General features: G+C 49.8%; 1 protein-coding gene across 1 annotated transcript in view; it reads left to right on the top strand.

Annotated features, from left to right (window-relative positions):
* JPH2 (junctophilin 2) overlaps positions 1 to 22,502 on the top strand; it is a 33,904-nt gene extending 11,402 nt beyond the window's left edge. The window contains exons 3-6 of the mRNA XM_056507768.1: positions 12,985 to 13,103; positions 17,182 to 17,963; positions 19,060 to 19,157; positions 19,991 to 22,502. Of these exons, the coding sequence (XP_056363743.1) occupies positions 12,985 to 13,103; positions 17,182 to 17,963; positions 19,060 to 19,140 (982 nt within the window). The 3' untranslated portion in view covers positions 19,141 to 19,157; positions 19,991 to 22,502. The remainder of the gene's footprint in view (positions 1 to 12,984; positions 13,104 to 17,181; positions 17,964 to 19,059; positions 19,158 to 19,990) is intronic.
* Positions 22,503 to 22,818: the final 316 nt, after the last annotated feature.

The raw sequence follows: 22,818 nt of genomic DNA, 5'->3' as shown, positions 1-22,818 counted from the left end.
TAAGACGTGGAAGCTGGTTTCCTCCAGGGAGCCCTCAGGCATCAGACCCTGCAGTGGTGTGGCTGGCTGCTGGGCAGGGAAGGGATTGTTGTGCTCACTGGCAGTGTGGAACCCCAGTCCTGTTCCTGCAGCACAGTTTACAGCAGAGCTGGAGCCGCTGGGAGAGGGGAATTCAGGCTGCCTGTCCTGTAAACTGTAACTCAGTGTTTCTATCAGGGTTTATTCCTGGTGTATTTCTCTACCTGATGCCTTTTGTAAATCTGACTTATGCTCTCCTCCCTTCTCCTTTCACCTTAGATTTGGGTAGAGAGTAAATCTACATAATTTTTCCTGGAGAAGGTCCTTAGTTTAAACCCCAGCTCTGACACCAACTTTTGCTTTGGCTGTGAACCTTGCTTCAGTTTCCACACCCAAGGCAGTGTAATTGCAGACAGATTGTGAAAATGGATTACTACAGTTTATAGAAGGGCTGCACTATCATTAGCATTGCCTGAGCTCATAACTGTGAGGTGGAGCTTTCTACATGTAGCATTTATGTTTTTCCTCAGATGGCAGTGTGTTCCTTACCCAAAAAAATGCCTTTGAGGCTACACCCATCCTTTCCTGGGGGAAGGTATGACATTTCTGCATGTAAGCTTATTACAAGGCACTAATTATCAGGACACAGCAGGTGGGCTGTGCAAAGTCCCAGTTACCTCTGCACATCTGTGCTGTTGTACATGGATGTTTGAGTTTCATTTGCTTGTGGTGCCCTTGCAGAACTAAACTGCTGTAACATCCAAGCCTCCTGCTGTCTGGGGGTGAAGTGCCAGGAGAAGGTCAGATTTCTCCTTTTTGCACCATAAAAGGCTCTTTAGGGATAGAAATTCCGAGGAAAACAAGCCCAAGCACTGGAAGCTGCCGGGGCCAGTTGTGCTGCAGGAATCCCAGGCACGTGCTGAGCTCTGGGGTGCATGGCTGGGGTTGTCAGCAGCACTGAGGGCAGGAGAGCAGCCAGAGAGCAGCCAGGGACGGTGGGCAGTGCACTCACCAAACCTCCCCTGTCCCATGCTCTGCCCCCAGGGTGTCCCAGGCATCAGGCTGCTTCACAGCTCCTGTCCCACCTGCTGTCTTACTTTGGGTGTTCAGCCAGGGCTGTGGGCAGTGCCTGCTACTGCCTGTCCTACTGCCTGTCCTGCTGCCTCTGCTGCCACTGCAGCACTGCCCTGGCCTCCTCAACTCCCTCCTGAATCCTCCTGGGTTGGCAATCCAGCTGCTTTCCCAGTTGTGCAAGAAGCTGAGGACATCATCTCACTGTCAGCTGAGAGAACAAGTCTGTTTTCCATTATTTCAGTGGAAATCATTTGGCATGGGGCCATGCTGTCCTGAGCAGCCCATCCAGGTCAGCCAGCTTCAGCCCATGCAAAGCCTGTTGGTGCTGCTCAGATATTGGGTAAAAACCCTGGGCATGTCTCTCAGCAGCTCTGGGGATCAGCTAGAGAGGTGGAGTTGATGGAAGCTGGAGTGTGAATCCTCACCCAGGCTGCTCTCACTCAGGAGAAGTCATCTTGGAATGCACCCTCTGTATCAGCTGGCAGACATGGCTTTGCTCCTGCCCAGGGGTAGCCACGGGTGGATGTGGGGTTAACACACTTAACACACACCATGTGGTGTTCATCAGCCCTGCCCTGTGCCCTGGCTCCAGGACTTGTCCTGCTGTGATCCCAAGGCACTCCTGTCAGAGCTGGGACATGGTTGCTCCTGCTGTGTCCCTCCAACCTCCCCTTCCCATCCTCCAAGAGCCTAGGATCACAGCTGGGGCTTCACCTTTTGGGAGCTAAAGTAGACAAACTGGCTGGAAGACTGCGAGCAGGGGACAGCCAGCACCAGGCCATGAGTGAGCTGGCTCAAAGCCATGCTGAGGTGTGAACCAGCTGCCCTGCAGCTTTCTGGGCACATGGGCTGATACAGAATAGGGTGCTTTGTACCCTGGGTACTTGATGCTCCTTGTGCCTGGGGAGCAGCCTGTGTTTGCCTGTCAAATGGGGAGGATGGTCCCACAGAATACAGGGAGAAGCATGAAAATGGTTGACTTTCTTCAGAACAGATGAAAATGAAATAAAATAAAGTAAGAGGAAGTGCAGGACTGTCTGGAGGGGGAACCTTTGATTTTTTGAAACCTGTGTGCTCAGTAGCTAGGCAGCTTTTACAGGGATTTTCCTTCTCTCTGGTGCTTTTAAGGACAAAATGAGTGTAAATACTGCAAATCCCACCTCTCCCATTGCTGCAGTATCTGACATGGCCTGGTTCTGCATAAGATTTTTCTTCCCAGTGACTTGGACCAAAATCAGTGGAGGGACTTGGCCATGTGTCCTGCAAGGCACTGGTCTGGCCAAGCTCTGGGATCCTTTGAAAGATGCATGTGCTGGCAGGAACACCTCAGATAATCTGCTGGATGTCACGGGATCCATAAGAAAGCAAGATATTTGAGGCTATAATGACTGCTCTGCTTCAACAGTTTGTCCTGTGCTGGCCCTGTAGCTCCTGTGTGGTTATACCTGGAGAGTACAACTACAAGTGAATACATTTTGGATTTATATTTGTTTTAATGTAGTATCAGTAGATATCTGTAGGAATTTCTAGATTGTGCTCTGAAGTGTGGGGCATCAATTCCTGATTCTGTGGGGTTTTCTCATTAGGGTGAGCCTGGGCTCTGTGGAAACCCAGTAGAACTCCAGTGCTAGCCATTACATTGATGTGCCTTCCCCACCCCCAGCACATGGGCATTGCTTACATACTGAGCTGTTGCCTGGTTTTGAAGCCTAAGTTGATTTTCTGTCCATATCCATGACTTTGGGGCACATCTTTGCTATCCCTTCAAATAACAAGACCACTTGACAGCTCCTGTATCACTTTCCAAGCCTCCTGTGCCTGGCTGCATTCCCAGCAGCATGGCCCTGTCTCCCTATGCTTAGCATTTCCAGGCTGCATGGCCAGGCAGCAGCGTCTCCTTGGGGAACGCGGCTGTGTGGTGCAAATGACGTCTCAAAATCGCTGGAGTCAGCACAGGCTCCTGACTAAATAAGGGCAGGCAGAGCAGGGCTTTATCAGCATGGCCTGAGTATGACAGCTGAGAGCCAGGCTGGGGCAGCCCACGCTGCTGGGGCTGGGCTGAGCGCTCCCACTGCAAGGTGCTTCGCTGGGCACAGCTCTGCCCTGGTTGCCACTGCTCTTGGGGGTTCAAACTGCTGGTGGGAAAAGTGGGCAACCAAAGGGACACCTTCCTGAGGCACCTCTTTGGTGAGGCATGGTTTGTGTCCAGTGCAGTGCTGGGCTGGTGGCCACAGTGGCCTTGGTGCTCCTGGGGCTGACAGGACAGCTCAGCTTCCCCTGAGGCCAGATTTCAGATCTGGGATTTTAGGTCTGTTGAATCAGACTTGGGTTTACTCTAAAAAAAACAAAAGGGTTTTTAAAAAATGTGCTTTTAGCCAGGGGCACAGCTATTAGACACCTAGGAGTTCAGCACATTCCCAGACCTTTATGTCTAAAGCCAGAGGAGGGCAGGATGCTTGTGGCCACCCATGGCTCAGGACAGCCCCTGCCAGGACAGGAGGGAGCAGCTGATCCTCCTGTGCTCTCCCAGCCTCACAATCTCTCTGCTCCAGGACTCCACACCAGGTGTGATGGATGGGTGTGTAATTAGGAGGCAGCAGCAGGCAGGAGATGGGCAAAGGTTTCCCCAGCCCTGGGTGGGTTGTTGGCTGCTGTTTGCTAGGGACGGACATGAATTGGGAGCAGCATTTCTGCAGCTGTATGATCAGAGATCAGACACCAAAGATCACAGATGTCACAGCCTGAGCTCTCCTGGGGCTTAAATGACAAGTGCAGGGGGCCAAGGACTACCCCTCACCTCCCCATGGGGTGCAATAGAAGGGTCACTCCTAGCAAGTGGAGGCAGTGGAGTGGCCTGAGCAGAGCTGAGCTGAGCTCCTTGATGGCTGAGTATTCTGGCTGTTCCAGGAGTTCTGGCTGCCTCACAGCCCCCATAATGGGAATCTGCATCTTCCATGGACAAGGTTCAGAGAGTCAGTGTGCACATGGACAGGGAGAAACAAGGGCACCACATGGCTCCCTGCTGTAGCTGAGTGCCAGGACACAGCATTGAGGGGATGCTCCACAGTCCTGCTGTCCCAGTAAAGATGTTTCTCACAGAGCTCGGTGTGTTTATAAAGAGGATAATCCTGTTTCATCACCCTTGGTTAATAGAAACCCAGTTGCTGGCATCTATTTCTGCACCAGCTGAAGCCCAGGGCTGGGGCTCTCCCACTTTCTGTGAGGAACAGCAGCCTCCAGCTCTGCAGAAATATTGCTGTTTTCAAACCTCTGCCTGTTCCACCCATCTACTGGAGCCATGCAGGGAGGGAGCTGTAGGGTTTGGGTGAGCTCTTCTCTGTTCCTGATCCAGGACACTGGGGACAGCAAGCCCCAGTGCTGGGGTCCAGAGCCAGGATCAGACCCCCCCCCCAGCTGTGGGACAGGCACAGTGTGTCCCTCCAGAGAGGGGGCTGTGTGTGAAGCTCTGTGGGCTGGAGGGATTCAGTGTCACTGGGTGAGTGATGGTGTGATGCCTTCACTCCTTTCTTCCAGCCCTCTCCCAGAACAGCCTGGCTGCAGTTCCAGCACTGACACATTTTTGGCCCACCGTGCTCCTTAGGCGGGATGTGCTCTGACTCTGGAGGAGGGTGCACAGCTTTATCTGTTTTCCACCCACCTCACATGAATTTCCTCAGGCACTTTCATGCCTTATTAGGGTAAGAAGGAACATGCATTTTCAGTAGCTCCAAGGAGAAAGCATCTGCTGGAGAGCACACAGCTTTCTCCAGGGCTTGCTGGGTTATCAGGGTTGAGGCAAGTGGGGCTCTGTGTTGCAGGGATCCCCTCAAGAGCAGCAGAGATGGGATGGCAGGATGTCAGCCCTAGGGATGGGTACAGATAGCCAGACAGACAGGGAAGGTGCAATTAATGGGCTGTTCATTCCAACCTTGTGGGAAATCCTTATCTCAACAGCTTACAAACACAGAAAGGGAGAAATGGAGTGTGACTTTAATATGCAAAAATTACAGCATCTTGTTCAATTGATCTGCTGCTGTGTGAAACAAGAATGGCTCTGACTCCCATCCAAATGCTTGCAATCAGCTGGCAGGGAGCTGAGCCTTGAAATCATTGAATTCAATCATGCTTTGCTCACAGGTTATCATCATTTCAGTGGAATGTGAAATAGCCTTATCTTGAAAAAGAAATAATATTTAAGTAAAACCTCCAATTTAAACAGAAAGCCTGTGATGCAGAAACCCTTCCTCCCTTCTCCTGGAGGACAGGCATTTTCTCAGCTTATCCTGCTGCTGAGCCAGAGCCCCTTTAGCTTTCTCAGTCCAAGATTTTTCATTTTGCTCCTGCAAAGGCTGATGATTCTTCAGTGAGGGCTGGCAGGGACCTGGTGTCCCATCTGCCTGGGTGCTCTCAGCAGCCTTGGGTGCAGGTGCCTGGGAGTTGCAGGCACTGAAGCATGGGACATGGCCTGGGTGCCCTCCCAGCTCCCTCTCTTCTTATTCCTGGACCTCAGATCTGTGAGCATCAACTCAAGAGACCTACAGGACTGGGAGAAAAAGGCTCCTACTTTAAATTTTGGTAAATAATTTGGGTTTTGGGCAAAAGCAATATTTAAGCACCTTTATTTCCTATTTTCTTTTTTTGACTGGGGAAAAAAACCTCACAAAACACATACAACAGTTCCTCACTCTTTTGGTTTAGATTTCTGAAATCTGAAAAAACATTTGATTTAGAAGTTGCTGAAACTTTTAGTTGAAAAAACCAACAATCTTAGAGTGAGAACACAGACTTTTTGATCCATTTTAATGCTGGTGGATCCAGCAATCTAGTAAAATACACTCCTGATGGATGCTGTCTGTTGGGAGGGCCTGGAGCTGGGCAGGAGCTCCTGGGTCAGGTGAGCTCCCTCAAAACAAATGTCTGCTCTGTCCCTGGTCTTTCTTGGAAGTGGGAATTCCAAGGGCAGGGCAGGGAGCAGCCCCTGTTCACTCAGTGCAGGTACAGGCAGGGAGGCAGGAGCACAGAGGGATGGAAAGGCTGAAGGACCATAATTGCATATGTGCTGTAAAGATGTTTTGATGCACTAGTGAGTGGGATAACTCAGCTCCTTTCATTTTGCAGCAGTAGCTAATTAAGTCAGGGTCCCCAGGGCATTTGCTGAGCCCTTTGGTAATGATGTCCTGGAAGCTAGAATAAATCACTGGCATTTTGGCATAGCCCCAAGGCTGTGCTGCTCTGAGGGACCTGCTCCTGCTCCTCAGGGCTCCTCTCAATCTGCACCCAGAGCAGCAGGGTGGCCCTGAAAACCAGGGGGAGAAGAGAGTCCAGCTGGCAGCTACAGATCCCCGCTTTTCCAAAAAACACCTCTGTGGATGCTCTGACAAGCTGCTCCCAGCCTGGCTGTGCTGGCAGGACAGGCTCCAGCAGGGCCAGGAGCTGCCTGTCCTGCCCATGCTGCAGTGTCCCTGGGCTGTGGTGTCATCCTGGGGCCAGCAGCCCTTTGAGCCCACAGGCTTTGGCTTGCTCTGCTCCTTTTGGGGCCACTTGGGTGGCAGAGACTGATGGAGCAGATCTCCCATATGTGGGGCTGGGGTGAGTAGGTTGTCATCTTATTGAAGACAGCTGCAGATCTGTCTGCTGAAAGATTAATATCACTTTAACTGTTCCAAGGGGAAGTATCCCTCAGTGAAAGATGCAGTGGCTCAGAGCTATTTAGAGCTAAGGATAACATTTCGGTATTTTAAAAATTCACCAAGTAATCATAAAGGCTGAGCTCGTTAGGTGACAGGGAGTTCTGCCAGCCCTATGCTCCTAAAGCACTGCAGAGAAAAGGATGCTTTTCTGTGGGCTGAATGGCCTGGTCATGCCCTTTCTGTGGAAGGAAGGAGAAAAGGTCTGATTTATCCAGGCAAGTAGCCTGGGCATATACAAAGTGCTATCACTTCTGTGTAAGTGCTGGTACTGAGAGGGAAAAGCCTGGGGCATCTCATGAGCTGCTCTGCAAGGTCAGGATGGTTTCTCTTTTTGGTTTTCTGCTCCAGTAGTATGGAGGTATTTCCTTTAGGATGCAAATTGTGTTGATTTATACTTATTTCATGATTTAGATCACACCTTGCGGGTGCAGAACCATATTATAAAGCAGCAAAGGCTCAAACACCCCAGGGGTGTCAGAGTGGAAGTGGAGTGGGTACATGCATGTGAGTGATGGAGCAAAAAGAGCAAAAGGAACATGAATGTTACAGCTGTCTGTCAGGGCAGGACACCCATGGGATGGGACAGATGGGTTTGACTGAGGGCAGGGAAAGTGGCATAAGAGGTGAACTGAAGAGGGATATTCAGTCCCATGGGCTGGTTACAGATAAATGAGGGTAGCAGGGTTTTGGTGGGAGGCAGAGGGAGAGAGACAAAGGAGGTAGATTGGGACTGAGAAGGAAGAAAGGGATGCTCTAGCTAGAGAGATGACATAAATGTGTCAAATGGAGAAGCCAGAAAGTTCTGTCCTAGTCAGGATGTAGAATCATAGAATTCTGGAAGGGACCTTTAAATGTTATCCAGTCCCAGCCCCAGCCCAGGTGAGTGCTGGTTAGGTTTGTGTCCTCTTGCCCTTCACAATGTGAGCACAGAAGGGACCATGATGTCATTAACAAAAACACTTCTTTAGCTTTCCCTTGATCCCTTCTGAGTTCTGCAAACATTCCTGCCAAGATAAACAATTATTTTCCGTTTCTTCAGAAGGACAAAATGATTCCTGCTGGATGCTGGAATTTGGCTGGGAGTGGAAAAGCCAATTTCCAGGACAGGGGAGTTCAGCAGAAGATTCTCTTCGCAGAACTGACTCATTAATTACTTTTGATTAGTGGTCTTCTAGACAGCTCCTAATATCAAGAATGGCAAGAATCATAGAATCATAGAATCATAGAATGGATTGGGTTGGAGGGGTGTTAATTTGGTCCTTGCTCAGAGTTTGCTGAATCAACAAGGGATTTAACAAGGGAGAAGGGAGACCCTGGAGAAGGAAGGGCAGAGAGCTGAACTCTTCCCCTGTTACTAGCTGCAAGGTCATTGCTGCATCTTCAGGCACCCCAGCTCTGTCTGGTATTTGCAGCATTCCCTGCTAATTCCAATTTCATTTGCAGTCTAATCCAATGTGGATGTGCAAAACCACATGAACTGTGCACAGAGCTGGGCGTGCTGGCCCGGGCTGGGCCTCACCTGTTAGCACAGTGCTCAGCTGCGGCTCGTGTGTCCGTGGGGGATTTCAGCAGCAGCTGGAGGAATGATTCAGGCAGTGTTTCTGGGAGATGGCCAGGAAGGACAGGAGTGGTGCTCTGTCCTGCACTAGTACAAAAACGATTAAAGCATTAGAGCCATGCCAGAGGAGCAAATAAAGCAGCAGATGCATGTAACCCTTGTGTCCTGCTGGGTGTGAAGCCCGGCAGCCGCTGTGCTCCAGCCATGAGGTAGTGGCAGCAGGGCTGGGACAGGGGCTGCAGACATTGCCCACATGCCTCCCCTGAGCTCAGCTCCGAGCTGCTGCTCCTCCTTGCAAAGAATTCACTGCAGCTATTTTTAACAGCTCTGCCCAGGGAAATGGTTCAGGGTGCAGTTGGGAAGCATTCATCCTGGCAGTGCTGCCTTTTGGGATGGGGAGCACTGGGTTGGTTTTGTAAAGGTCTCTCCTTGTGTTTATTTCCTCTAGCTGGATGTGTATATTGTTTGTGCGTTGTTTTCCAATGCTGCCTTGAAAAGGTTTTTTTGGATTCTGCTGTTGTCTGCTCTAAAGCCCCTGGGTCTGTGTTTCAGTTTCCACTGAGCTCCTCTATCTCCAGACTTTCTGCTCTGTTGGTTTTTGCAGGGGCTGTTTACTCTAGAGTTACTGGGAGCTAACAACACAACAGTAGTAAATAAAAAAGTATGGCCCTATTAAAGTGTGCCTGAATAGCATCAAATTTATCAAGGCTGGCATTTCCTTTTTGCAAAAGCTCATTCTGCATTTTGAGATCTTAACCTTGGAAGAAATTTTTCCTCTTCCATGTTCCACTTCTGGGGTTTGAAGATCACCTTCCTGATACCCTCAAACCTCCCTGGGCTTTTTCTTTCCTTAGCTCCTGCTCCTGGCAGACCCCAGGCCATGGGATGGGACAGGCTGTTGTGCATGCACTGGGCTCTCCCAGGGTGGCTGGTGTTTGTCTCCTGCTTTGCTGCAAGGGCCAAGTTTTCCTCTGTGCTGAGCTCCCAGGCTCTGCCAGCCACATGGATAAATAACAAATTCAGGAATACTTGAGGCCAGTTATATGTTATTGTTATGGCTGGACCCTTTCCTTTAGCCTGGGCTTTGTCAGAGTGCTACTAAACCCTGAGTGCAGATTTTTTTGGAGGGCTGCGAGCAGCACTGCATCCCTTGGTGCTCTCGGGATGTGGGGCTTAACCAGGGAAGATGAGCTTAAGATTCTGTGCCATGTTTCTGAAAGCTAAATGTTCATCACCTGGCTGCTGCCAGATAAATTATCTCAGCAGTTGAGCCATGATCCCTGCTGGGGCCAGGCTGCTGGCTGTAGGAGCAGTGCTCTCCTGCGATGTGCTGGCTGTGGGAACAGTGCTCTCCTGGGATGTGCTGGCTGTAGGAGCAGTGCTCTCCTGGGATGTGCTGGCTGTAGGAGCAGTGCTCTCCTGCGATGTGCTGGCTGTGGGAGCAGTGCTCTCCTGGGATGTGCTGGCTGTGGGAGCAGTGCTCTCCTGGGATGTGCTGGCTGTAGGAGCAGTGCTCTCCTGGGATGTGCTGGCTGTGGGAACAGTGCTCTCCTGGGATGTGCTGGCTGTGGGAGCAGTGCTCTCCTGGGATGTGCTGGCTGTAGGAGCAGTGCTCTCCTGGGATGTGCTGGCTGTAGGAGCAGTGCTCTCCTGGGATGTGCTGGCTGTGGGAACAGTGCTCTCCTGGGATGTGCTGGCTGTGGGAACAGTGCTCTCCTGGGATGTGCTGGCTGTAGGAGCAGTACTCTCCTGGGATGTGCTGGCTGTGGGAGCAGTGCTCTCCTGGGATGTGCTGGCTATAGGAGCAGTACTCTCCTGGGATGTTCTGGCTGTGGGAGCAGTGCTCTCCTGGGATGTGCTGGCTGTAGGAGCAGTGCTCTCCTGGGATGTGCTGGCTGTGGGAGCAGTGCTCTCCTGGGATGTGCTGGCTGTAGGAGCAGTGCTCTCCTGCGATGTGCTGGCTGTAGGAGCAGTACTCTCCTGGGATGTGCTGGCTGTGGGAGCACTGCTCTCCTGGGATGCCCACAGGGCCGATGTGTGCTCTGCTGGAGGAGCCAGATTTGAAAGTGCAGCTGTGTTGCCCATAATCCCCCCAAATCAAACACATCTGGATGACTTTGCAAGCAGGGGAACAGAAGCAGAGGCCAGCTGTGTCCCACGGAGTGAGAGCTGCCATGAGCAGTGCAGGATGTCAAAGTTGTGCTGCTCAGCTTCTTGTCACTGCTCTGTGTGTGCAGCTGCCCCAGAGTGTCCTGCCCTCACACCCCTCATTGTAGAGCCCTGCTACTCTTGGAGCTGCAGTGTCTCACAGAGATGGCTCAGCTCCTCACCACTCACAGCATCCTCACTGCAGCCTCTGCAACCCAGGCTGGATCTTCTTGGTCTTGCCATCTCTCCATCTGCAGGAATTGCCATCAAATAGCATCCAGCAGCTTCTCTGGAGGAAATCAAAACTCCTGCAGAAGAAAAGCTTAACTGGGAGCTTCCTCAACTTCCAACATCCCCAGGTGCTGGGAGAGAGCTGAGCATGCAGGAGCCATCTGTACCTACTTGGTGACGTGTCCAGCTCTGTCCTTACTAGTGAGAGCAGACCCCGCATCTAGTGCATTTCCAGATTACTTCTTTGGGAGCTACTTTGAGGAAAGCACTTGCCAGGAGCTGCTTGCTGTTCCCCCTGCTGGGGCCAGCTGGCTGATTGTCTGGCTGGGAATTGGTCAGGATAGCATCTGCCTGGCTCAGAGAGCAACTGAAAGGGAGAATTTTATCTCTTGATGGTGAATCTCATCCTCCTGGAGCAGCAGGACAAAGGCAGGGCCTGAAGCATGAAGAGCTGGATGCTCCATTCAAGCCTGTTCCCTGGGGCTGGCGCCAGGCAGGCTGTGTGCCCCAGGCACAGCACACCCAGACCACTCTGATCCCCCAGGCATGGAGAGCACAGACACATCCTCCTCAGCCCCTGTCAGATTATAGTGGAATTAATCACACTGATTATATGCAACCAAAAAAGGAGGTGCTTTCTCTGTTCAGGACTGGCTCAGACCCCCTGCTTGCAAGCAGCAGCCTAAAAATGCTGTTTTCTGCCTCATCGTGTTTCTGGGTTTTTCAGGAGCTGTAATAATTTTGGATAAAAAGACCAAGAATGACTGCAATCCCAGGCAGCTGAACCTGCAGAGAAAGCAGGGCGATAACGTGTGAGTGTGGGCAAGGAGGTGAATCATGGCTCCAGCAGAGTGGGATGTCATCCCAGGGAGGGACAGGCTGAGCCACAGCAGCTCTGCAGCCTCTTCTCTATCAGGGCCCTGAGGAGTGTTTTTGGCCCTTGTCAACTCACACTGTTGCCTGTATCAGTTGGGATTGATGCACTACTTTTAGTTCTTTCCCTGCAGCTACTCAGAATGGCACATGTGTTCATCTTCTGTCTTGTAAGGGTCTCAGAACAGCATTTCTATTGTCTTTTCATTGCACCTGTTGAGTATTTAGACTTCAGCTTGTCTTGTCTGCCTACTGCATCTCAGTTTAATGGGAAGGAATCAATCCTTATTTCATGACTAACAGTCCAAAAATTCCTCTGGAGTGTTTTCACTGCAGGAATGAGAACTGCCTCTTTCCTCCTTTTTTGTCCTAAACATGACCAGATACCAACCTGCATTTGAAAAGGGCTCATCAAACACCCTAAGACCACATTAAAGGTTGTAATTTAGGTTGAACTGGTGTTTCAGGAATGCTAACTGCTTATCACACAAAATGTGAAACAGGGAATATGGAGAGCCTCAGAAAATATGACACTGAGAGCATGGGGAAGGCAGCTCTCAGTAAGATCTGAGTGCAGCAAAAGCAGCTGAACATACTGTGCTTCACCCACCCTTATTTTTAAGGTGCAATGTTGCTGTTTGAAGTCAGGTCCTTTCCAGACTGCAAGCAGCTGGGCTGTAAAGCCAGCCCTGCTTTTAGCAATAAGATCACAGGGCCCCAAGCATGAGGCATGTGAGGAATATGACAGCTGTCCAGTAAAATAACTCCCATAGCCTGTACCCTATGGAGCAAGGAGGAGATGTGCTGGGAAGGAGCAGAGAGGACTCAGAGAGCCAAGCTGGGAGGGAGACAACAGCTCTGCTGAGATCAGCCCGTCAGGCTGCAGCCAGTAAAGGAGCCCTGGACAAGGCATGTTGTTTTCTGGAGAGCTACAAGAGAGAAATTTTGGGAAAACCCATCTTATGTGCTGAGCAGGGACACACTGCCTCTGGCGAGGTGCAGCAGCTCAGGGCTGGTGACACACAGAGGAATTCAGCCACCAGCAATGCCTATGTGATGCCTTGGTCATTCCTCTGAGCAGGACAGCAGTGAGTGAGCCCATTCTGCAGCACCTCCTGCCTCCCTGCAGCATGTGAAGATGATCACATTTGGAAATCCACCTGCCTGTTCCCTATGTGCAACCTTTCCACCTTACTCTTGAGCATCTGGGCCCCTTCCATGCTGAAAATCTACTCTTCTCTCCCTGAGTGTAGAGTTTTGGGTCATGTGGGCAAATTCTGAGTGCTGTTATGCCAGATGGGCTGATTCAGTTTTTGTGCCAGGGTTTGCTGTGTGAGCTGGGAGGACCTTGGCTCAGAGGGTGCTCACTGTTCTCCCCTCTTCTCTCTGCAGGACGGCTCATGCCAAAGCCAAGGCTGAAGGGTCTGAGCAGGCGGCTCAGGCAGCCAACAACGAATCAGGCATAGCCAGAATGATGGCCAGGGAGCTCTCCCCAGACTTCTACCAGCCAGGTAGGATCAGAAGAATCTTCCAAGAGGGGTCTTGAAATTTCCATGGGGAGTCTGTTCAAGTGCTTCACCCACTTTTCCTGTCTATCCTAAATCCTCTTTTGCTCAATTGCAGCCAGCCCCTTGCCCTGGCTGATTTGCTGTCCTCTTTACCACTGTTTCACTTGGTCTGTTACCCTAGCCTGAAGGATAACCCCACAGTTTCTCAGCTTTTCATGTTTTTCCACACACCAAAGCCCTTAGAACACCAGACAGGACAGGCAGTAAGCTTGGGGCTATCTGCAGCTCTCCTGTAGATATATCCCTTGTGGCTTTTGCTTGGAACAGTGTTGCACATTGACTCACAAACCCATATCCTGTGGGCCCTCAGAACAATCAGACTCTGCTAATTACGGGCTGTAATATCCTATAAGAAAGCAGCTAATACAAAATACTATTTCCCTGATTCTCTATTCATTTGTTAGCATCACTGCTAATTGTTTGGCTGGGGAAACACTTGGGAGGTTCCTTCTGTGAGACCAAGCACTGAGGATTAGTAGATGGGAAGTGTAATATTAGAAGCAGCATTGTGAATGCCATTGCTTTTCCCTGGACTGAGCTAGCTAGAGGTATGCTCCTCCTGGAAAACTTTCCTTTACAAACAGTGAAGGTAATAACAGAACAGAAAATAAAATTGCATGTGCCTATATTTTCATTCTGTCTTTCTTATTATCTGGATTTATTGCCTGGAGTGAGTGTCCCATGGTTATTGAGGCAGGATCACAGGGACTATCACAGCAGTAAAACTGGGGGTGGAAGCCAAAGGTTGACTCCTGCTCAGCAAAACCTGACACCTTCCCCTGCTCTGATTTCGGTGTCTCTGCATCTCCTGTACCACACCCTGGCCCAGGGCACACAGTGGGAAATGGGAACAGCTAAAAGCTGGTGCCTGGTTGGGGAGAGTCAGGCTGACAGATTTTCCTAAATTCCCTATACTCTCGCCTTGTCCTGCATGTATGAGCTGGGGAAACACCGTGCTGGGGGGCTGCCTCTTCCTGCCCAGCACCCAGCAAGGCCTGTTGGAGCTGGCTTTGAGTGGGGAAACACCAAAGCACCTGGGCATGGGCATGAGCCAGCTCATGGCACTTCATTTAGGAATGGCTAAATGTCTCTTGATCCTCACATAAGCCCCCAGCTGCCACTCAGAGCTCTACATTCACCCTTTGCACACTGGGGTATTTATAGCACAGAGACAAAGGAAACTGGAATTCCTGTGGGGAGGTTTTGGACATCTAGCTAGATTATTTTTTCTACCCATGGCGATTGAATGAGACGATTGAAACAGTCTCTGTAGAATGCTTGGGGCAGCCTGACCTCCACTCCTGGCTCCTCAGGAGCTGGATCCTCTTGCTGCTGTTATGCAGGGCTTCACTTGGGTCCTGGCCTCTCTCAGTGGCCTTCTAAGCTCCTGATGCATGTTATTCTTCTTTTAAACCACTAAATTCCCAAAGTGCACAAGAATATATCTCTTCTGACATGGTTGCACCATCCAGGAACAAATAGACAATAAACCAGCCCTGGATTTTGCTAGGACTGAGAACTCTGCTCACACAGCCAGGAGAGCCCAGCAGTGTTTGGTAGCTGTATTTCTCCCTGCTATCCTGGCAGATTGACAGTGTTGTGTCTAGCACAGGCAGTCCTGCTCAGCAAGCCCCATATCCCTAATAACTGTTGAGCCCTGACATTCAGTTAGGATATCAGTAACTTAGAGAAGGATGGAAGCCAAAACCCTTGCTGAAATGTGCTGGGAGATGAAGGTGAGGAGGTGAGTGCATGTCCTCCAGGCAGTTGGGGGTTTTTGTGTTGTAAATTACTCAGGAAGAGAAGAAAGCAGCAGGGGAGAGCAAGGAGCCTGGAGCTGCAGGCAGCCTATTTTGAGGAGTCTGAACAACTGTTGAAATGGCTTCCAAATAACTCAGTTGCAGCCAGAAATAAATGGCCCTGAATGGGTCACCTGCTGATTGACAGGAGTGTGCAGGCAGATCAGAGCAGCTGAAATCAGGGCCCTCCTTTTCCCCACTGCCCCTCCAAGTGGAGATACTGCCTGCATGGACAGGAGGTAGCAGTGTGCAAATCATACCACTGACTTATGACAGGGAAAGGAGAACCAAGCCAAATTTCCCAACCTGACTCAGGTCTGCATCAGTCCTTGAGATGGAGGAGATGAGGGGAGGGACCTTAAGGCAGTCAGAGACAGTGTGGCTCCAGGATCTGTGTCATTAAGGAGCACAGATCAAGCCCTGTACATCTGCACTCCTCAGCATCACTGGGGTTCAGCAGAATGAGGCAGAGCAGGTGCTTTGCTTTCAAAGAAGCTGCTCTGCGAGCTCACACTGCACAGGATGCTCTTCGTGTTCTCACTTTCTATGAGCATCACAGTGATGTGTGGGGACCCTTCTTCCAGCACGTCTCAGCATGTGGAGCACGCTGGAGGGTTGTTATTCCACAAGATATTCCCAGTTCTTTAGTGATGCATTTTGGTGGATATCTTCGCTGTCAAGCTCCGTCTGAATTTCCTTGACCGAGGCTGGGCTGAAATTTGCAGTAGGGTTAATAAGAAGATTTAATGATAGGTGGACAATTGAAGTGAGGCAATGTTTCTAGGGACTCACAAGGCAGTGGTAAGGCCAAAATGAAATCTGAAGCCCTGAGTCACCTTTTGTGATGGTGTCAGGTAATTTTGCTGCTGTTGTAGAGCTCACGGCAGACAAGACGGTTGTATAACTTCCAGCAATGTTCCATATATAAGAAACATGTTTTTCCTATTGTGGTGGATGGCATGTAGATCATTTGGGGACCCTGCCTTTCCCGATGACACTGGTTATCCTGTGTATCCTGTGAAGTTACCATGCTATTTGACACCAAGGAAGCCACATGGAAGAGTTTCCCAGCCATTAAATAAAAAAACCCACAAAGTTCATTGGGAGCTGTATCCTTCTAAGTCCCAGCATGACCCATCTGTGTGACCACAACAAGCTGGCTGCAGATTTTCATTGTTTTCTTTAACCTTATCTGCAGCTCCTGCAGCTCCTGCCCATTGCTTCAGCTCTTCTCAACTGGACAGGCCAAAATAAGGCTTGGAGACTTTGGGAGTTCCTGGAGGAAATTCCTCCTAGCAGCAGGATCTGGTTTGAGAGTGCCTCCTGTCCTAGACTGCAGCCTGGACCCTCAATGGTCCCCAAACCCATTGCTGCCAGGGGCACAGCTGCCAAAGCCACAATGGTGCCACAGAATGGGGTACCCTGCTGTGCCCTTCCCAGAGTGACTCTGCTTTCCCTGGGGAGGTGGCAGAGTCACTGTTGGGAAGGATGAACCAGGAAAAACTTATAAATATGAGCGCTTAGCAAAAGATTTTGAAACCGTAAGCGAGATAAAAATGATAGCAGTTTTCAACTGTGTGGTTGAGAGCAACAATGTGAATGCTTGAAGGCCTTTTCCCTTTGTTTAGATAATGCCAAATGCCACAAATACCAAAAAGCCAGCAGATATCTTCTCCAAGGATGATGGGAAGGATCAAAGATAAGGTTTAGAGATAAGAAAGCAGTTAAACATGGTAATATAGCGATTCCTATAGGTTGCATGCAAATGTTAGAGAATTTGTATCTTGTATTAGATTGGTTAGTGGAAATTAGAATATTCGACAAAAAAGATTTATTGTGTTGTAAACAGGAAAATCTCTCTCTAACCCCCCTCTCTTATCTATTAGAACTGCTGCCCCCCCACTGTCTCTCTCCGTCCTGCTCAGAGCTGCAGCTGGCAGCTCTCAGCAGGGCCCTATACATCCACGCCCTTTGTAATAAACTGCAAACTTCAAGACCAGAACATAGAGAGCACCTGAGTTTGTCCTGATGACCGTCCCCACACAAAGAATCCCACAAGTCACCATGCCTGGATGTATTTAAGAAAAGACTGGATGTGGCATTTGGTGCCATGGTCTAGTTGAGGTGTTGGGGCATGGGTTGTACTCGATGATCTTGGAAGTTTCTTCCAACCCAGTGATTCTGTGACGATGTGACTCCTCACACCAGCCGTCTCTCTGCAGGCCCCGAGTACCAGAAGCGGAAGCTGCTGCAGGAGATCATCGAGAACGCGGAGCACGCTGTCAACATGGAGGAGGAGGCGCCGCGGCCCGAGGCGGCCCCGCCGCCGCCCACGCCGCCCGAGAGCCCCCAGCTGCACGAGCAGGAGGAGACGCGGCCCCGCGCCAGCCCGGCGCCCAGCCCCGCCGCCACCCCTCCCGAGGCCAAGCGGGCCAAGGCGGCCCCCCGGCAGGACGGGGCGCTCCGCCTGGGCAGCCGGGCCGAGGCAGGCAGCGGGAGCCCGGCGCCCTCGGACGGCGAGGCCCGGCCGGCCTCGTGGGGCCGCAGCCGTCCCGCCGAGCAGATGGAGATCGGGCCGCTGCAGCGCATGGCGCACGGCGAGCCGGACGCCGAGCTCTTCAAGGGCTACCACAGCTACGCCGTGCGGATGTCCCCGGTCACCCCCGCCACGGACTATGAGGAGGAGCAGTTCTCCGAGAACGAGCCGCCCTCCCCGGAGCCCCGGGGGGAGCCCCAGCGCCGGGGGGACACCCCTGGCCCGCCGCAGGCCCGGGAGGAGAAGGCAGCGGTGGCGGCAGAGGCCAAGCCGGAGCCGCCTCGGCCCAAGGAGTTGCAGCAGCGCCCCAGCCCCGAGCGCAGGGCCGCGGGCCGGGCCGAGCCCACGGCCGACAGGAAGACTGAGGCCAGGGCACCAGGCCGGCCGGAGCCTAAGGCGGGGCCCAAGCGTGGCCCAGCCCAGGCGGCGGCAGTGGTGGCAGTACAGAAGGCGGAGGAGTGTGACGAGGTGACGTGGGGCATCCCTGGGAGTTTCCTGGAAGCCACCTTTGCCTTTGCTTTATTGTTCCCCATGAGGTCTGGCAGGGCCCAGAGGGATGCAGATCTCCTGCGCCTGGGGCTGCAGTGGGTGCCCAGAAGCTCCTTTTGGGATCTAGAGCCCGCTGGAGGAGAGTCTTGATATCCCCCTCTCCTGCCCTGCTTGCATGTTTGGCCTGACGTTCATAACCCTCCTCTTTTGGCCTCCGCTCTTTACCTGGGCAGATATGCTTTCAGACACATTGTATTTCAAAATTTGTGCAAAACCAGGCATCTTCCAATTTATTTTATCCACTTTTCTTCCCTTCTTTTCCTGCCCCATTACCAGCCAACTTGTTGAAATTTGGGGGGAAAAAACAGGAGAAGCTCAAGTGTGTTTCCCTTTTACCCGTTACATTTACTTTTTTTGCTGTAGGGGCACCTCATGAGCTGAACTGTGATGTTGAATCACCAGCCAATTTCCCAGGTTTAAAATACAGTCACTGAAACTCAATTTTGTTCTTAGCAAATACAGCTGGAAACCCAGACATTTTATTAGCCCTCTGAGTCCCATCTTACAGCCCTTTGGATGTGAATGATTCCAATGTGACTTTAGAAAAGCTCAGCCTGGAGATACTTTGGTCTGAAATTCAGCAGTCTCACATGGGTTCATCTGGTGGGGTTTGGAAATAGATGATCTTCAAGGCCTGCTTCCAAACCAAAGCACTCTATGATTCTATGATATTAAAAATGGCAAGTTTACAAACACAGGCAGTGTGGATGCAGAAGGGAGGAGCAGCCTGACATGGGATCAGCAGTTCATGTTCCTGTGGTCAGCGTCTCCTTTAATCTAATTTAGCTGCAAAAGAAGCCTGATTCAACCTCCTTCAAATTAATTTGCAGGGAAGAAGTAGGAATAGGACAGGATAAGCATTCCACTAGTTTGAAATTCAGGCTGGTTTTTAAATGCCAGATTTCAGTGCATTGGGAGGGGATGATTGTGATATTTTTGAACAGCAGAATCAAGCTGTCTGTCTCTTCCACTGGAGCTGTGGTGTGTAATACTCTCTTTTGGGTTTTTTCTTCAGGGACCTAACACAATTGTGATCTGTATGGTCATCTTACTGAACATTGGTCTGGCCATCCTATTTGTACATTTTTTGACATGATGAGCCTCTTGAACAAGGTAAGAAGCAGAATGAGATTTTATCCTCAGTTGGAAGATGTCACTGCGTGTTTTAAAGTTGACTCACTTTTCATAAAATGTCATAAAATTATTGCATGAAATTACTTCATAATTTCATAAGTTTTCTCAAAATTAAGAACATATACTCTGTTGGTGGGATACAGTCCCACCATATAGTTTTGCCTTCCCAGTACCCATGGGCATGTTTAATAGAGTGAGAATTCCAGTGCAAGAATATGTGCTGTTAAATTTGAAATTTGTTTACTGCAAATGCTGCAAGTGCTTCAAGAAACACTTTCAATTTGCTGTTTCAACATGGCTGCTCCCACTTAACTTGTGCCTTATGGTATTTCTTGGCACTCAGACCAGCAAGATGCAAGAACACATCGAAAATATGCAACTGTGAAAACTGCAGCTCTAATTGCACCAGTACTAGTTCGGTAGTGGTTGTTACATAATTATCTTACTAAAGATAAATATGAATCAAGATGTCTGTAAGAGTGGAGCTTGCTCAAGTCTTCCACTTGAATTGGGATAAGGGTTTACATTTGGATTTATTGGCAATAAAATCTTGTGAGGTTTTGCCATCAAGGCTGAACCTGACCTTTGAGCCTCATGTGAACTTAACACAAGAGACACCTTTAAGCCCCTGTGAGGATATGGGGCTGCTTTCCCAGGACCTGCTGGAGGACAAAAGTGTGGGCACTGTTTTCTGTCATGTTTTTAGTCTCACTCAGCTTGCACAGATGAAAGCCTTGCAGACAGCTGTGGTGATGTGTTGGTCATGTGTTTTGCTCTCCCTTGACTTTCTCATTTATCTGTGTCCGGGACAGGCGTTGCTGCTGGTGGAGACCTCAGACCTTGGCAGGGGATTAAAGTTCAGCCACCTGGAAACACCTAAGAGGAGGACTTGAGATCCCAAGGTTGCACTGCAAACATCAACCTTAAACGAGTGTCTGAAGATCAGTTTCCTGCTCCCAGGCTGTGGCTGGCCTCTGCAATCTACCAAGGAAAAGACAGGGTTTCTGCACCGTGGTCTCCTCTTCTTTGTATAAAATAGCAGTTGCCTTGAATTATTCTCACCAAAGCCATCAACTGTCCTGCCATGCCAGGGATGAGGGATTTATCTGTAGCTGTAGGAAAATGAGTGAGAAGGTCTCATGTGTGCACACTGATGCATTTATTCCTTTGGTTGACTCAGTGTCAGAGATTTTCCAAAGATTGTCATCCATGGCATGGAGATGAAGCAATACAGAACCAGAATGACTCATGAGAGCCATGCCGTGCCTCGGGGTGGATGACACTTCTCTATGTGCTTGGAAGTCATCCAAAGGGATGAACAAAAAGTCTTTCCTTTCCCCTGTCACCTGGCATCATTTTCCATATATGGAGGACTGAGAGGGGGAGCAAGTTGAAATTGGGCTTGTTGAAGTGTGACCCAAGTCCTGCCCGTGGCGGCCGATGCACCACGGATGGGGCTGTGGGGTGTGGTGTGAGGGACTGGTGAATCCAAGGCTGTTGGTGCCTGTGGGGGTGTGCTCTGGGTGGAGATGGGGCCTCTTTTGGGACCAGGCACCATCCAAGCCCTCTCCTGCCACCAACAATGCTCTGCACAGAAGTGTCTTGCAGTGGATGGCTTCCTGCTGTAAGGGGAAAGGCAGTAGGTGTGCTGAATTTATCCCTTTACCCCATTTTTTTCCTATGAAAATGTTGTGAGTCACAGTGAAAAGGAGGTTCTTGCTGAAAATGCCTCCATACACCTGCAGGTTCCTCCCCTTGGTGTGCCAGGCTGTAGGAGGTCCTGGCCTCTCATTGCACCCAACAAACTGATTTTCCAGACAGAGGATGCTGCAGGGTGGCTGTCGTGGAAGAGGTTGCCTTACTCCTGAAAGAGAAAAGGTGCAGAGATATGTGACTGCAGTGTATTTGGGTGTTGGGCTCAGAAATATGCAGCAGCCAGGCTTTGAGCAGTGGCAGAGTACAGTGGGGCAGTTGTAGCTGTTGCTCGTGTGTGCGAGGCTGAGAGGCCTGAGCGATTTGCACCCATTTTCCCAAAGGGAAACACAGGGAGTGACCTTTGGAAGGAGATTTTTCCACCATGATCTGCTCTGATCCTTAGCAGTGCGAGCTTAGAAAGTCAGCACAGATGAAGTTACAGTTTAGTGTGAGGCTGAGTGCTTGGACATGTTTCTTCCTTAAGAGCAATGTGTATTTTCTATCCCTTTTTAAGATAATCAGAGATGTTATTTATAGTTGGTTGTGCACTCTGTGTATCCTGAAGTCCCACAGCACAGGACTGGGTAGGAAAACCTTGTTGGACTGGAAAGAATGGGGAAATGATAGTTAAGGAAAACAGATGCTCAGTCTGCTTCAAAGGTCAATCTGAAAGGATTTCAGAGACAGAGTGGCAGATACACACAGGGGATTACACTCACTGGAGACACAGGGCAAAACTTGCCTAATTTAACTACTCTAGTTATGGCATAAGATAGTGAGAATAATTCAATACTTTTTTTGTGAACCAAGTCTATTTTTTAACCTTATCTGCTCAGGAATGTTGCCACAGTAGCAAATATGTGGTATTAAGTATGGGGAAATGAATGTGATCCTTTCCTAAAAGCCATGTGGCTGTACCAGTCCTGAAAAAGCTGTGCAGCATCATCTACACTTCCACAGAGCATAGTTTAGTAGCAATTTGCTTATTTTCTTTTTTTTTTTTTTCTTTCCTTAAATATAAATGTATTGCAAACCCCAGGCTCTGCTGCCTTTGATGTTTTATCTTCCTTTGATGGCATTCACCTGCCAGCTCTGCACTTTCAATATGCCAACTGCTTTTATTCACCACCGAGACAATTTCCATTGAGAGACCTGAGGGGCTTTTATTTATCACTAAGCACAAAAATTGATCTTTTTCAACAGTGCTAAGGTAATTCCTTCCCCACCCCCTATTTTTTATGCATGTGATATGCACTCAGTAATGTGCTTTCCTCCTAGTAACCTTCTGAGAAAAGTAGGTAGATTTGCTTTTATGTGACATATAACTGTATCCATATTGCACTGAGATATGGATATATATACATAGAGAGAGCCCCTTCGGGATTTCATTTTCTTAGATGCAAAATACCAGATTTACCTCAAAGTGCATGCTTTCAAAACTGACTAGGATTTTGTGTTATACTTTTCAGGTCTTACAAAGATGTAGATACCTTTCACTCTTCACACAAAAATACTTTCATCACAGATTTTGCAAGCTGTTTACTACAATCTGTGTACTACTGTCCAGAATTTTCTGTCGGTTGTTCTGCTTGATTATGTGCAATAATAAACAGTTATCTGCTCACTCTATCCATGTGGATTTTTGCAGGGGAATCTCCAGGTTTCTTTCCATGGTGACACACTCACTCCAGTCTTAAACCAGAGAGTAGTGCAGAATTTCATTTGTGGCATCTGAATGTTTTTTAGCTTTTTCTTAATAATCTGTTTCAAATTTTTGCACTTTTTTATTGCTGTGGGTACTTTGCAAAAAGTTGTTTTCACTAACTGCTTTTAGGCAGCCTTTAAGGACCCTGCAACTCTCTGAGCACACTGCATATGCTCCCATCATGCTGGCCTCTGGCAGGGGTTGCACAGGGCCAGGAGGAAAGGCAGCTCGCTGGCCCAG

This window comes from Oenanthe melanoleuca, chromosome 20 (genome assembly GCF_029582105.1).
Source record: "Oenanthe melanoleuca isolate GR-GAL-2019-014 chromosome 20, OMel1.0, whole genome shotgun sequence".
NCBI classification, from domain to species: Eukaryota; Metazoa; Chordata; class Aves; order Passeriformes; family Muscicapidae; genus Oenanthe; species Oenanthe melanoleuca.
This window is presented reverse-complemented; position numbering and strand designations above follow the sequence as displayed.